Source organism: Megalobrama amblycephala, linkage group LG6 (genome assembly GCF_018812025.1).
Source record: "Megalobrama amblycephala isolate DHTTF-2021 linkage group LG6, ASM1881202v1, whole genome shotgun sequence".
NCBI classification, from domain to species: domain Eukaryota; kingdom Metazoa; phylum Chordata; class Actinopteri; order Cypriniformes; family Xenocyprididae; genus Megalobrama; species Megalobrama amblycephala.
The window spans coordinates 19,613,292-19,629,666 of NC_063049.1; the positions used below are offsets into that span (position 1 = coordinate 19,613,292).

General features: G+C 34.8%; 3 protein-coding genes across 5 annotated transcripts in view; 1 reads left to right on the plus strand and 2 right to left on the minus strand.

Annotated features, from left to right (window-relative positions):
• Positions 1 to 502: 502 nt before the first annotated feature.
• Positions 503 to 9,957, minus strand: umps (uridine monophosphate synthetase). Of its 2 annotated transcripts, none has more exons than XM_048193251.1 (6): positions 9,815 to 9,957; positions 8,654 to 8,807; positions 5,245 to 5,916; positions 2,161 to 2,336; positions 1,044 to 1,158; positions 503 to 832 (listed from the first exon to the last, which is right to left on the minus strand). In XM_048193251.1, exons 2-6 carry the CDS (start codon positions 8,685 to 8,687, stop codon positions 657 to 659), a joined length of 1,173 nt encoding a protein of 390 aa, XP_048049208.1. In that variant the 5' UTR covers positions 8,688 to 8,807; positions 9,815 to 9,957; the 3' UTR covers positions 503 to 656. The 2 variants fall into 2 exon arrangements, with proteins under 2 accessions (XP_048049208.1, XP_048049207.1); XM_048193250.1 differs by lacking the exon at positions 9,815 to 9,957 and adding an exon at positions 8,958 to 9,205.
• Positions 9,958 to 10,784: 827 nt separating this feature from the next.
• si:dkey-69o16.5 (Alpha-aspartyl dipeptidase-like) lies at positions 10,785 to 13,440 on the plus strand. Of its 2 annotated transcripts, XM_048193253.1 has the most exons (9): positions 10,785 to 10,944; positions 11,066 to 11,184; positions 11,484 to 11,572; positions 11,664 to 11,738; positions 12,007 to 12,086; positions 12,169 to 12,342; positions 12,556 to 12,615; positions 13,151 to 13,233; positions 13,314 to 13,440. In XM_048193253.1, the coding sequence occupies exons 2-9, from the start codon at positions 11,090 to 11,092 to the stop codon at positions 13,378 to 13,380; spliced, it is 723 nt and encodes a 240-aa protein (XP_048049210.1). In that variant the 5' UTR covers positions 10,785 to 10,944; positions 11,066 to 11,089; the 3' UTR covers positions 13,381 to 13,440. The 2 variants fall into 2 exon arrangements, with proteins under 2 accessions (XP_048049210.1, XP_048049209.1); XM_048193252.1 differs by lacking the exon at positions 10,785 to 10,944 and having other exon boundaries at positions 11,016 to 11,184.
• A 314-nt stretch (positions 13,441 to 13,754) lies between these two features.
• The window catches only part of itgav (integrin, alpha V), a 32,221-nt gene continuing 29,600 nt past the window's right edge, over positions 13,755 to 16,375 (minus strand). The window contains exon 30 of the mRNA XM_048193254.1: positions 13,755 to 15,264. Coding sequence (XP_048049211.1) covers positions 15,166 to 15,264 — 99 coding nt within the window. The 3' untranslated portion in view covers positions 13,755 to 15,165. The remainder of the gene's footprint in view (positions 15,265 to 16,375) is intronic.

Sequence of the window (16,375 nt, forward strand, 5' to 3'; positions counted from 1 at the left end):
CAGAAGAGAAATGGGGGAAAGTTGTCACACTTTTTACTTGTCATTTCTCGGGGTTTATTTTTGAGAGTCGATTTTTGCATAGGCACACTGCCATTGCCATTTGGGGTCAGTATTTTTTCATCTTTTTTTTTTTTTTAAATTAATACTTTTATTCAGCAAGGATGCATTAAATTGGTAAAAAGTGACTGTAAAACATTTGTAATGTTACAAAAGATTTCTATATCAAATAAATGCTTTCTATTCATCAAAGAATCCAGAAAAATAACATCTTTTACAAAACTATTTAGCACCACAACTGTTTTCAGCATTGATAATAGAAGTTTCTGATAATTAATAACAATGATTTCTGAAGGGTCATGTGACACTAAAGACTGGAGTAATGATACTGAAAATTCAGCTTTGCCATCACAGGAATACATTACATTTTAAAATATAATCAAAGCTTCCCTGTTCAATGTTGCATTAAATTATTACAATTATTAAAAGATGAGATTTGAATGACTTGTTTAAACAACACTTTTATTACTAAGTGTACAAAACAAGGAGGCAGTAATCTGAATCAGTTAGTATAAATGTGGATGGAATGATTGAGTTATAAAGACCAGACGTGATTTGACTGGCCCCAAATTTTTCTTTCTCTTTCCTGAGGGGTTTCGTTAGCTGGCCTGTGAGAGTCTTTTCAGATATGACTCCCAGCCTGCCGTTCTGTATTCTTCTGCAGCTCTGAGCCGATCTGGGCTGGCAAGAATACCTCGTCCCACAATGATGATATCAGAGCCTTTAGTGCAGATCACATCTTCAGGACTTGAATACTGCTGTCCAAGTCCATCCCCTGGAGAATAAATAATAACTACATTAAAAAACACCACAGGTATTTGATTGGAAAAAAAACAGGCAAATAAAAACAAAATACTATATTCTTCTGGACAGTATGGTGTAGACAATATTTCTGAGATTCTGTGAAAAAAAGAAAAAGACAAAAAAGGGACTTTTCTCTAAACAAACCCTTTATTTTGTAATGTGTATACAGTAGTAAAATGTACCTCCTGTCTGCATTTGGACTCCTGGAGTCATGTGAACCAGACCAGGCTTGTCACTGATCTTTGATCCACTTATAAATCCAAACACAAAATCAGAATGATCTTCAGCCATCTTGACCTAAAAGACATTCAATCAACTCAAATAAGAGGCTTGAAGTAAATTATAAATTAAAAAAGACATCATCTTGATCTTACAATATTGAAACATTTAAAGGTGCTAAAGAGGATCTTTTCGTCGACTGAGAAACCAAAGACTGTTAGTGAGTTTTCCCAAAACTCATGCACGAGTATTGGAACACGAGTGTTTACCCCCGGCATTCGCTGTGTCGTGTTAACGGATTCATTATGTCGGACTCACCACAGGTAACTCATAATCTGCAGTTGTTACTCCTGTCTCCTGACAAAAACATTGCATGCGGCGCCTGTGGAGTGTGGAAAGTTACTGGAGCGCGCAGCCGTGCTCGTCTCTCACAAGGAACGTCAAGGCAGTGATTGACAAGCCAGAGGGCCAATCGTTTACGCGATGTTTTTAAGGCCCTACCTCATGCACAGATGATGTATATTAATATTATTCCTTTCAGTGCACCTAATAAATAGTCTTTTATCAGTTAGTAAAGACAGTTTCAAGTAATATTGCAAAAATGTATAAAACAAAACATCCTCTTTAGCACCTTTAATGGAGCAAAAATAAGTTAAAGGGAGAGTTCACCCAAAAATGAAAATTGTCATCATTTACTCACCCTCAAGTTGTTCCAAACCTGTATGAATTTCTTTCTTCCACTGAACACAAAAGTAGATATTTTGAAGAATGTCAGTAACAAAACAGCTGATGAACCCCATTTATCTTTCCTTACTATGGAAGTCAATGGTGCTCATCAACTGTTTGGTTAACCATATTCTTCAAAATATCTTCTTTTGTGTTCAGTGGAAGAAAGCAATTAATACAGGTTTGGAACAACTTGAGGGTGAGTAAATGATGACAATTTTCATTTTTGGGTGAACTCTCCCTTTAAGCTCTTATAGCAATCAAAGAATATTATTGATACAAAATAATAAACAAGTATTATTGGAAGTGAGGAAGTGTTCGCATCTATTTATTCACAGAGAGATGACGACGTACCACTGCTTGAGTGTAATCCCCTGTTGCTAGGGAACCCTGGGAGCTCATCTGAGCAATGAGCAAACAGCCGTGACCCAGAGGCTTGCCAACTGCACCGAGACCCTGCAGCACACCCGGACCCGGCAATGCGTGGGCATTAATGATGTGCGCCCATGAGGAGATCCGATAGAGACCACCTTTAAAACCAAGAATATTTTATATTAAGAACATATATGCAGAAATTAAAATAACATTAAGAGAAATTGTTCATTCAAAAAACAAAATTCTGTCATTTAATAACCCTCATGCCATTCCAGAACGGTATGACTTTATTTTTCCTATGGAACACTATCCCCTGATTACACAGACAAGACTTAAACTAGCCCCAGACTAAAATGCATGTTTGAGCTGATTTAACTGAAAGCAACTTGCACTGACATATCGTATATGTCAGAGCCATTGTTTTGTCTCATGATGCACACCAATAGTGTTTTTTTTCAAAGGCATGTTTTAAAAAGCTATTTAAATGTCCTAATTGAACAAAGGATTAATCCTGGCTTAATCTAAGCCTTGTCTTTGAAACTGGGCCAATAAGAGGAATCTGAACATATGGCTTACAATAAATGTCTACTTTTAAATTTTTTGGTAAATTTTTCTACTTTTTATTTATTTATTTGTTTATTTTTTTAAACCTTTCTTGACTATCTTGCCAGATACTGACACTATAAAATGTCCTCGCATGGAGAACTGCTGCATGAAGATTGTTCTACAGAAGAAAGAATGTCATACAGGTTTGGAACGACATGAGGGTGAGAGTAAATGATGATATAACGTTCATTTTTGGGTGAACTGCCCTTTTAAGAATATGAATACAAACACACATTGTGTAGAGCAAAAAAAAATTAAAAACCAAGATATTTATTTTAACTGAACTTAAATTTAATTTTTTATTTACTAATTTGATTTAAAACCTTTTTAAGGCCCATTAATTAATATTTTTAAGACCCAAACCTTATCCAGGAAATCACAAACAACTGGAAAAATTCATGGAGCCTTGCCGCCTTCAAATATTTTTGTGGACAATGAGGGACCACTGGTATAGAGAAATTAAAGATAATTCCTGTGTCTAACATCCAATTTAATCATATGAAAAAAAAAAAAAAAAAAAAAAAAAAATCAAAACATCGAATTCCAACACTTTACACTGCGTTTCAAATTATTATGCAAGAGACAAATCAGTAAGATTTCTTACAATAAACATTCAGATTTTAGTTTTTCTAAGAAAATGTTTGTTTGTTTATTTATCCATGTCTTTTTAGATAACTGGTATCAATCTCAGACAAAATAATTTGCCAGATCTATGGAAACCCTACTTAGAGGTTGTTCCACATTATTAAGCAAGTCACAGTTCTCATGCAATATGGAGAGGAAGAAAGATCTTTCTGAAGATGAAAAGCATGAAATGGTGCAATGTTGTGCAAAAGGCATGAAAACAACTAATATTGTGTGAAACTGAATGGAGATTATCAAATTATCATAAGATTTGTGAGTGATTTAGAGCACAGCAGAACTCGGTCAGATAAAGGCTTATTGAGGAAAGTCCCTGTCATAAACATTAATTGTATTAAAAGTGCAGCTATAAAAAAAAAAAAAAAAAGCCAGTGTTGAGCAGCAAACAGGTATTTGAAGCTGCTGTTGCCTCTTGAGTCTTAAGAAGCTCTCCATGCTGGCTGGCAGTTGTGCGTAAAGATGCATTTCAGCCACTCCAAATCAAACCTCACAAAGAGAAACATCTACAGTGGGTGTGGAAATTCATGAAGACTCATTTTTAAATAGGTTTATTCACTGACTAATGCCATACTACAATGGATGGTCTAAATGGATGGATTTCTGGATGGTTGGTGAATGGCTACCACGTTCCAACAAGACTGCGACGTCAGCAAGGAGCTGGTGGGTGATGATTTGGGCTGGAATACTGGGAAGTGAGATGGAGGGTATTAAAATGACTTTTACAAGATATGCGGAGTTCATAACTGGCCATTTTCAGCTATGGTATAAAAAGGAGGATAGTTGTACTATTGTACTATGCACTATCCCATGCTGCAAAAAAACACCACAGCAATAAAACTGTTTGAAAATGTATTTCTACACCCACTGTAAATGTTTCTCTTTGTTAGGTTTGGTTAGCGGTGTCTAAAATGCATCTTTACGCACAACTGCCAGCCTGCATGGTGAGGTTCTCAAGACTCCAGAGACACCAGCAGCTTCAAATACCTGTTTGCTGCTCAACACTGGCTTTTTTTTATAGCTGCCCTTTTAATACAATTAATCTTTTTGATAGGAACTTTCATTAATAAACCTTTATCTGACCGAATTCTGCTGTGCTCTAAATCACTCACAAATCTTATGATAATTCGATAATCTCCATTCAGTTTAACACAATATTAGCTGTTTTCATGCCTTTTGCACAACATTGCACCATTTCATGCTTTTCATCTTCAGAAAGATCTTTCTTCCTCTCCATATTGCATGAGAACTGTGACTTGCTTAATAATGTGGAACAACCTCTAAGTAGGGTTTCCATAGACCTGGCAAATTATTTTGTCTGAGATTGATACCAGTTATCTAAAAAGACATGGTTAAATAAACAAACATTTTCTTAGAAAAACTAAAATCTGAATGTTTATTGTACTGAAATCTTACTGATATGTCAATTGCATAATAATTTGGAATGCAGTGTAGTCTGCAGGAGATATCCATAGACCATAGACCTTGTGTAGCCCTTCTTCCGGTTTGTATTTCCACAGCATGAAGGTAAGATCTTACAGATTTATGGATAAACCACTTGATTTAAAATCTTTCCGGTCTACTGACATCCGCTTCAGACATTACAATGCTCATGGTAACTTTCTACAACACCAGCTAATTACTCTCCGACAGCGATGCCATAGAAATATTCATATACAGAGCTATACCGCAAAACAGTTCAGACAAAATTCGAAAGATGGCTGCATGCTTGTTTCTCAGGCACATAAGGTCTTTAAGTAAAAGTTTTAAGACTAGTCAATTCCAAGAGCTCCACCACCATGTGAAACAAACACCTACCCTCATACTGATGCTTGACTGTGTTCCCAATGTCTGCAAACTTGCGATCCTCAAAAATCAGGAAGTTGTGCTTTGTAGCCAACTCTTTCAGATTGCTGGCGACGTCTGAAGTGAAGTCCTGCAAGATGTCCACATGAGTCTTCAACACGCAAATCAGTGGCCCCAAAGTCACAGCGATCTCCAGCAGCTCCTCAGAACGAGTCACATCTGCAGACACGCACAGATTGCTCTTCTTGTCCTCCATGATCTTTAGCAGGCGGGCAGCAAGAGGGTGAGTGTCTGACAACCCAGCACGAGCCCCATAGCTGAGCTCCTTACAGCTCTTTTTAGGAGCTGAGCAGCCATTCTTCTTTGCTGATACGTAGGTGTTATTTTCTTGAATAAATCTCTCAACATTCTCAAAAGTGGTTGTGTCTATTCGGCCAGCTTTAAGTAACACGTCCAGAAGTCTGGAGACAGAAATGACTGAATGTAGAGTGATGCCACGGTCAGCTAGCCTGGCACTGCCTCCCTGCTCTCTGTCCATTAACACCACGGCATCTGTGATCTTCAGGCCTTCATTCTCAAGTACCTCAGCAGTTTCTAGAACACTGCTGCCACTGGTCACTACATCCTCTACTATTAGGCATCTGTCACCAGGGTGGATGGTTCCCTCGATGAGACGTTTTGTTCCTGGGGGATTTCAAAACACAAATCAATACAGATCAGTGTTATTTTAGTATCATTAAGATAAACAAAATAATGCTATTCAAGAGAGCTATATTGTCACACCAGCAATATTCAAGTACACACATGGATTTGCAGTTATCAGTGCGTGTCAATATTTTGAATTTTGAGGTAAAATCATACCCTATATATTGTATTGCTGTATATTTTATTGACAACTCATCAATTAAATATTTACCATCTTATATTCTGCATAATTGGATGTTTTTAAATAAACACTGACAAAAACTGTGCTGGATGATATGATGATATATATAACATTGATATAAGTGATGATCTGGATTTAGACCTACCTATATTGTATTTATATAAAGAGTTCACAGGAAAATTTGCTTTATGTATTTCCCCAGTGTCAAAATCAGGCACATATAAATGTCAGGAAACACGATTCCTTGCTGCATGTCAGTATCCATTGTTTACTGGATCTTTGATAAGTTGTAAGGAACACTATATCACATCCAACCTTTAGGTTAAACTGATAATCGTTTGTTTTACTTGTGTTTTTGCAGTTTCCCCTATTAAATCCAGTCATGCAGCAGCTCTTTTGCCACTCAGTCCGGCTGAAGGAGTGTGTTCCAGCAGGAAAGTGACGTCAGTGCATAAACTCTATACACAGATGGGGTGAAATGCCATTTCATGGTGCAAGACCCCATGGTGCAACATTCAAATTGTCACAACATACATAGACAGTCCAAACATCAAGATAACGAGCACCATAAGGTGCTAAAAACTAATTGTAAACAACAACAAATATACAGCTTATTATATTTTATATTTTAGTACAACAATTTAATCTAAATGAAAATGAAGATGTGCTGCCTTTGCAACAAGTCGAAATAAAACAATTTTTAATGTTTTATTTCAGTTTATAACATTACACACACACACACATTTTATATATATATATATATAAACATTGTTTATTTCAGTTATTGATTTTTTTAAAAAGATTTGTCATTTTTTTATGAATTTTAGTAAACTATTTTAATACAGATTGACACTGCAAATCGTACCATCACCATGAAATATATAAATACACTATTTGTAAAAATTATTTTTTGAATAATAGAGACCACAACTCAAGAACTATTTGGACACTAAAGGCACAATTTAACCACATAGCATTCCACGTTGTCAACCAGAAAGTCTAAAATCAATTCTGTATTAATTTTACATTCATGCATTTGGCAGATGCTTTTATCCAAAGCAACTTACATTGTATTTCTACAAGTTCATGTTGTGAACATCAAATCTACTGCTTTATACTTAAAACCCAGGGCTCAACGCTAAGGATTTTTTCTACTGGCCCGCTTGGGCCAGTGGTTCAAATTTTTACTTGCCCTGCCAAAATTTTCAGTGGCCCCACAACAAAAAATTAATAAAAGTAAAAGACAAGAAAATGGGCCTATAAAATAAGCATAGTTATTGTTTTTGTTGTCTTTGTTACATTTAACCTCAATAAATAGGGTTATGACACCAAAAGCTACTAGATTAACTTATATTTTAAATATTGTTAGACAAATAAACAGTAAATAATAAAATAGTAACAAATAATCAAATTACTAGTAATAGCACAAATAAATACAACAGAACAAACATATAAATAAAATAAATGGTGCTTTTCAAGTTTTTCCATGTAGGTTCAAACAGGAGATTTTCTGGTACAGAAATTGTAATATAATGTATAACTATAGAATAGATTCAACTTTATTAAAGTTAATCAGTCAAGAGCAGTTACAGATGAATAAAAATGTTTTTAATGTTGAAAATATTAAACGTTAAATACTGTTATTTGAAATTATTAAAAAAAATGAAGACACTTTAAATGTGAAATTAAACACGCCAGTAGGTGGCAGCGAATCACTGTTAATGAGCGAATCATTGAGATTCAACCGATTCATTCAAGCGGATGATTCATTCAGGAAGTGTTGCTCAGAGACGCAAAACTATTCTGTGGACTTTGGAACTATTTTCGTTGGCGAAATACCGCGAAACAGGCGATTTGGTGTCTAAAAGTCACTTGATATTAAGTTATTGTTCATTAAACTGTACGCTGAATAAAATCAATATCACTTTTGTAATCATGCTAATATTTGGAGAAAAACGGCGCTCTTTGTGTAATATTGGTTAACTATATTAAATTTTATAAATATGAAATATACACATTTTTGCCCCTTATCTTGAATTCTTAGGGCATTATAAAGGCATTTTAATAGACTAAATCGCGCAGTGAATGCGTACACTCTAAATATGCACGCGCACTAGTCTAACCTACCAGACTAGGTCACATAGTGCATGCATCTATGGGTGTGTTTTTTTTTTTTGTTCGTTTTTTTTTTTTTTTAAGTAAGGGACATACTCGATAATATTAGATCGTTAAATCAACAATTACTTTATCACAGACGATATATAACGCACACCCTACAGCACTGGCGATTGGGCAAGTGACCGTTCCGTCTACTGTCCCGAGCATTCGGGCAGTCCTTATTGTCGAGCCCTGAAACCTAACGAACATATTTAAGGGTTATTTTATGTTTGTACTCCTTTAATTTTTTTTTTTTTTTTTAATAAATGGTGCTTGGTTTGATATGGTGCTACCCAACACATTTTTCAAGTGTCTTCAGTGTCTAAACAGTTTTGGGGGAGAGATAGTTCAATATAATAAATAGATTACTTATTATACCATAGTCCTTGGCCTCCTTTCGTCGAATAAGCATGGGGTATTGTTTGGTAGAGCAGATGACTGTGGCCAGAGGAAGAGCAGTGTAAGGGACACCACACACACTATCAAACTCAACTCCTGCATCCTCAGCACGCTTATGAAGAAGGTTTGCCACCTGATCACAAACAAATACGATTAACATCTGATATTAACATATGATCAGCAATGACATCCAATTAAAAAAGGGTTTGAAAGGACTTGTTTTTTTCTAAAATATTTTTGGTAGGAAAATACATATCATTACTCAAAATGAGCACGTGTTTACCTCGTTCATCAACGCTGGATGAGACACTATTACTCTAAGATCAAAATATACTGGAGAAGTGAGTCCACTTTTAAGCTTAAAAGTCCCGAACTTGACGGCTTGGATATCGTGTAGTTTCAGGATTAAACTATTTAGACTAGTGTCATCCATTTCAGTTTGCTCAGTTATGTTCAGCTAACCAGGGTAAAGTCTGTGAAGTTAGAAGTGATTGCCGTTTCTGTGAGACTCTCTCTCTCTGAGTTTATTGGCGGGTCGCAACCAACTTGTTGTTGACAGGTGCATACCGCCACCTACTGTACCGGAGTGTACAACTTCAAGGCTTCATGTACTTTGAGAGCAAGAATTTATATATATATATATATATATATATATATATATATATATATATATATATATATATATATATATATATATATATATATATGTGTGTGTGTGTGTCTGTGTGTGTGTGTGTGTGTGTGTGTGTGTGTTATCCTATATACTGTGCTCTAACCTTGTATCTTTAAGAAAATTAAATAGAGCTTTACTACATTCCCAGATTTTCTCATCTGCCCCCAAGATCTTCTTTTCTGCATTATATTTTTTGCACCTCATAATGTTATGCTCCACATTTTCTGTAACATTACAGTCATCACAATTATCTGATATGCATTTTCCCATTAAAAACAGGGTTGCTTTTAAACCAGTATGTCCAAGTCTTAATCTTAATAAAATCACTTCTCTTCTGAATTTCCCTTTAAACATCGTGACATTAATCGATTTCTGAATATTATAATAATGTCGTCCGTTGTTATCTCTGTCCCACTTTTTCTGCCATGCTTCTCTCACTTTTGTTTTAATCAATGATTTGGCCTCACCTTTACCAAATGGGACTTTCATTATTTCCTCGTCCTTTAATTTCAGTGCATTCTTTGCAGTCATATCTGCAATCAGTTCTGTGAGACTGGACCGACTCAACCCACACACTCGTGATACTTCAACAGGGTTGCCAGGTCTGTGCAACAAACGTAGTCCAATTTGCCAGTCAAAAATATCCCAAAAATAGCCCAGTGCGCTTTTCTCCATCAGACGACCGAATTCTCCTCTTAATTTGTACACTTGGAGGTGTTGGAGCGCCGAAATCGTACTTATGGAGGTGGAAATCAACCATTTCAACATTTTTACCCGCGGCAACAACTTAAAACCGCGGATTTGGCAACACTGTTGGATACTCGACAAAATAAAAGTATTGACTTTTAAAGAGAGAGAGAAAACTTTTTCAAAACATTTTCAAAATAGATTATTAAATCAGACTCCTTGCTAATGTTTACTGCATAGCTAGCGTTTTACACATCCTACACGTTTCCAAAATTTGACAAAATTATTTTGTTCAGAAATTATATTGACGTATCATATTTATTCTCAAGCTCTTCAACAAGACACTGTCTTTTCGATAACCAAGTTTGATAAAACTTAATTAAATGTTAAGAATGTTTGTTATGGTGGAAATTACACAAGGGACTTACACAATAATTACTTAAAGGGTTTATTTTCAGACTAATCTATACATAGACATTTGAGAAGTAGCAAAAATAAAATATTACGTTTTCATCTAAATGAACAGAGGCCATAATTTTAATATAATTATTAATATAGGCCTTTAGATATAAAAAGATATATAAATATTCTAATAAAAACTGTTCATTGGCTCGCTCTTTATAGTCTAAGGGCAGCTAACGGGCTTTTATTTTGAAAACAATGCTGAGTAACTACAAAAAATAAATAAAAATAAAAAGATTAAACATAAAAAACCCCATAGGTTTCATGTGTTTTAAACGGTTGTAATCAGTCAAATTTCTTTAGTTTCTGATCTGCCTTTGCTTTAAAGTGATTTTGTAATGTTTTACTTTAATCACATGATTCCAGTATAACGTTTCTTATCAAGGCTTGTTCCAGTGAATGTTTATCATCTGTGGAATAATCAGAGTGATATACTTTCTGACCAAAGGTACAGTATTGAAGATTACGACCACACTTATCTGAGAATATGTGGTGTAAGCAGAAAAAAGCGCTGGTCACGTGCTGACTGCTGAGCTGTCTGTCCTCTGATCAACTTCCACAAATCTTAGGGAGCAGCACATTTGAGGAAGATCATGACGAGAAGACTTCTGCTGGTATCTAACTCTACACTTCATGGAGGAGGATATCTTCAGCACTGTCAGCAGAACATCCAAGACTTTTTTGGAAAGTAAGTTGCTTGCAACTTAACCAGGAATGCAGAAATAAAAATTTAGGAATGCTACAGTCCTAAGAATATTGTTGCAATACATTCATAAAGCCCTTTATATTAATATTCTGATGTAGCTTCCTGATTTTATATCTGTATGCAGGCTTGTTACTGGATAAGTGCAAAGTACAAGCTCATTCTCTGGGCATAAACACCAGCTATGGCATTTTTAAACTTGTTAGTATGAGGAGTTGTTGGAATCAAATGAATCTGCCCTACATTGAACCCCGTTAATAACAATGTGAATAACTGTTCAACAGGGATGTAAAGAGGATCCTGTTTGTCCCGTATGCACTGCATGATCGAGATGCATATACCAAGACTGCCCGAGACAAGTTCAAGACATTGGGTTTGTGTATTTATTGATTTGAACACAAGTATGCTGAGCACACAGACAGTCACTGCCACATTGCCCTTCTTCTCTTCTTTTCTGTTTTCAGGCTATGAAGTGGACAGTGTCCATGAGACACCAGACCCTGTGGATGCTGTTAGGAAAGCTGAAGGAATATTCATTGGTATGAAGTATTTAAAATAAATAGATAAACTAATATACTTAAATGTCTAAATATGATACAAAAGTAATTATATATAGATAGATAGATGTGTCCCCTTATGATTTCTTTAAAGACCTGCATGATCAATGTCACTAATTTGCTTACATTTAATCAGTGAACCATAAATTGTGTGCAAAACCTTTTTTTTTTTTAATCAACATTTTTCAAAATCCTAAAGCTTTAAACTTGCAGATTTTCAATACATAATGGCTGTTTTTGTGTCCATTAGGTGGCGGTAACACATTCCGCCTGCTGAAAGCTCTCTATGACAACAAGCTGGTAACTGAGATTAGGAAGAGAGTTTTACAGGTGAATTAGTGTCTTGTTTAATCACAATCTGAAATATACTGCAATAACCTGTAACAGTAATGGTGTGGTTTTGATCTCACAGGATGGAATACCTTACATGGGATCAAGTGCAGGCACCAACGTCTCCACCATCAGCATCAACACCACCAATGACATGCCCATCGTCTATCCACCCACTTTTGCTGCCATTGGTTTAGTGCCCTTCAATATTAACCCTCACTATCTGGATCCTGATCCCAACAGCAGACATATGGGGGTACGTACAGATGCTATAGATACTTGATAAGCAATGACCTTTTTTTTCTTATAAAAATCCAAAAAGCATGCTGTATTGTGCTGAAATTGATTGCCACAAGATAAAACAATATCTATAATAAATATAATATGAATATATAAAATATAATAAACCAAACTTTTAAGGTAGATCTTTTAGGCTTCATGAATGTAGATTTGACTGAGCATTTTACAGGAAACACGTGAACAGAGAATCATCCAGTACCACGAGGAGTCGGACACACCATGTGTGCTGGTATGTCAAGTTAACATGCACTACTGTTCAAAAGTTTGGGGTCGGTTAGAGTTTTTATTTCTATGCTTACCAAGGCTGCATTTTTAAAATGCAGTAATATTGTGAAATATTATTGCAATTTAAAATAACCGTTTTCTATTTGAATATTTTTTAAATGTAATTTATTCCTGTGATGTCAAAGCTGAATTTTCAGCATCATTACTCCAATCTTCAGTGTCACATGTTCACATGATGATGCTGATTTGCTGCTGTTGAAAACAGTTGTGCTGCTTATGCTGCTTAATATTTTTGTGGAAACCATGGTACATTTTTTTTCAGGATTCTTTAATGAATAAAAAGTTCAAAAGAACTTATTTTTAAATAGAAATATTTTGTAACATTATAAATGTCTTTTCTGTCACTTTTGACCAATTAAAAAAAAAAAAAAAAAGAATTGAATTCACAAAAATAAAAAAAAATGACCCCCAACTTTTGTGTATTCTCATATCAGTTGTTGTTAGCAGTACTAACACACACCATATGCTGTTGATGGCAGGGTCTTCGGGAAGGCTCAATGCTCTTAGTGGAGGGAAACAAAGCCACCTTACTTGGGTCCACCAAAGCACGACTATTCCAGAGGTAATGTAGAGACTCCTGCTCATGCACATGAAACTTAACAAAATGGGCACAGCAAGTAAAATGATTGTTTTCTTTCTCAGAGGGAAGCAAACCACGGAGTATGAACCGGGAAGTGATCTCAGCTTCTTACTGACAGATGTACAATGAGTTGCGACATCAAGTACAATGCAACATTTTTTTACAATAAATACTAAAATCCAGAGTCAATTTTACATTTCTTCATTTTTTCAACTTTTTTACAACTGTTTTGCTTTGAGTACATGAGGACAAACGCTATAGAAGCATTTAGATTTTAAAGATGATTATTCTTGAATTTAAAGTCTGCAGTAGGTTATTCATCAGCCAGGTAAGTGTTAACAGTTACAGAAATCCTGTGAAATAAAGTTCATCACGGTAGATTAAAAAAAATGGTGTTACGATAACAAGAACTTTACACACTAAAAAAATAGGTACTACATTCATGTCAAGGGCTAAGTATGAGCAACAGTTATTCATAAATAAGACAAAAACAAAAATCCAACTACATCAGTATATGTGTTTATTTGAATTACAGAAGCATTAACGACATACTGCTGAACAAAATCAAGGGGAAAAAAGAAAAGTCAAAAATAAAGTCAAGAGTCAGTAATCTATCTTTTTAAACATGGTAGATTCGCAAAAATACATATTTTTGTTGCTATGATCATGTTCTATTATTATTTTTACAAACTTTACAAACAAAAGAGAATATAATCTGGATCCTTTTAAAATGCATAATTTTGATTGAAGTATACAAATCGGCAACCCAATATGGGTAAATTCATATGGGCAGCAGCATTACTATAATACAGCAACATAAGAAATCCAGGTGTTTTCAGTGTTATGGGTTGTTTTCAAAAATTAAGACCAAAAACTATGAACAGCAACCTTTAATATATAAAATTCAAAAGGCCTCAATTTTCCAAATTTTTTAATTTAGTTTTTTCCCTGTACCATCAAACGGTTTCATTCTGATCAATTAATATTACTTGGGGGTGCATCACACTAAATGCATTTTTATTTCTATTCTAATCAAACATGTACCTTTAAAAAAAGTTTAATCTATAAAAAAATACTTCTGAATCTTAAAACTAAAAGGTGAATTAATACATTACAAAGGTGCTCCGTTCATAAGCGGTAGTTTTCAAAATACAAAAATGCTACTATTTTATTGCTCATTTGTGCAAAGATGTTGATTATTTTTATAATACAAATTCAACCAAATGCTCTAAATGCACAAATGTAACCCTGCTCTAAAATGTGTTTACAGTAGATAAACAAGAATATTTTCTCAAAATAATACACCTTATGCCCAAATAAGAAATCAGAGTCCAAATCCCAACAGTTGAAACAGCTGTAAGAAAACAGATAAGAACCAAACGTATTGCAGAAAAGCCCCCAAACAGCAGAAACTGAGCACCACTAAACAATGTAACATAAATGTTTTATCTAACAGAAGAAGCAGAAGTAGCAATCTAATGATGCACCAAACTACGTCATGTCTTTCCTCAAAATAAAAATGTAAAAATCATGATCTCATTTTATGTTATTTAAGGTTCATTACCTTTATTACTGTTACTTGTAAACAATTTGAATTGTATTACAATTTAAATGGTTAATCTTTATGCCCAACTGAAAATCAAATCTTGTTTTAAGACTCAGTGCGGTTAAAAGAGGGTTGGAGCACAGGGGAAAGGGACTGGCACAGGGCTTTAATCTTATTACCAGAACATCATGGTTGTGTACCATTCAAATGACAACAGTCATCTCACTCATCTGGGCAGTCTGGATGAACACTCTGATGTGTGCATTTAAATGCTGACCTTCTGATAAAGATGAAAGAGTTGTTGTGGATCAGGCACACTCCTGTGAATGGCATTATTGTGTTAGCACTGTGAGAGACTGGTGAAGATCTCAGGCTTCTGTGTTTGTGTCTCCGTTCTCCTGAGGCTGAAGCTGCTCTTTCTCAATACTATCGTCATGTGGCGGCCGTACGCGTTTAAAGAAGCCCAGCTGAGGTGGAGAGAAATCAAGATGAGACATCCCAAGCAAACATCCACTATCTGTTCACTGATATCTGTATGCAGGGTTCAAAACTACCAAAACTTTCAGCATTGATACAAATACCTCTGATCAAACTTTAAACATTAAATGTATGTGTGCATGATGCAATGCAGAGTGCCTGCAATCCCTTCAGCTGCGACTTATTCACGATACAGCACTAGTCTCGAGTACCTTATTGCTTTAATAAAACACTTACCACACAATACAAATATTAAAGCCAAAAATATGCATCAATGCAACTTTCATGAAGTAAACTTTCACTAAAGCCTTCCTTCCACCAGAAAAAATGGTCCCTGACCGTGAACAGCAATAGAAGTTACATTTTCATGCCATTAGATGGCGGCAAAGACTGTCTTTATGAGTGTGTCAGTCAGTAGCGAAGACTTTCATATTGAAAAGACTGAATTGTTTTGAAAACAGAACAAGACGCAACTGAGAAATGTTTTGACTAGCACTGTCAGTCATGGGAAAACCCCTTAACTGTTAAAAGGACAGGATAATATATCGGACAATTAAACAGATTTTTTTATTATGAACATAGGACTGACCTGAAGGAAAATGCTAAATCTGAATGCAAGTAATAAAGTCTCTCACTCGATCTCTTTCTCTCAATACTCTTCTACATAATACAGTAAGCTTCAATGAACAATATCAATTGAGAACATACAGTTTACATTGCTAAGAGTGGTTGCTAAGGGTGTTGTGTAGTGATACACAGAACTGTTGGGTGAAGTGGTCATAGTTGTGTTTTATCGTAAATAAAACACAGCTATTGACCAATCAGAATAAAGGACAGGAACTAACTGTTTTATATATATATATATATATATATATATATATATATATATATATATATATATATATATATATATATATATATATATATATATATATATATATATATAAACCTATTGAATAGGTCACATAATTGCAAGTAACAATTAGCCTAAGTTAAGCTCTCAATCACTATGGGCTAAATAAATTGATTAATAGTTATAAAATAGATTAATATATATTTAATTTTATAAAAATAAAAATATTTAATAATTTTTTTTTGCAT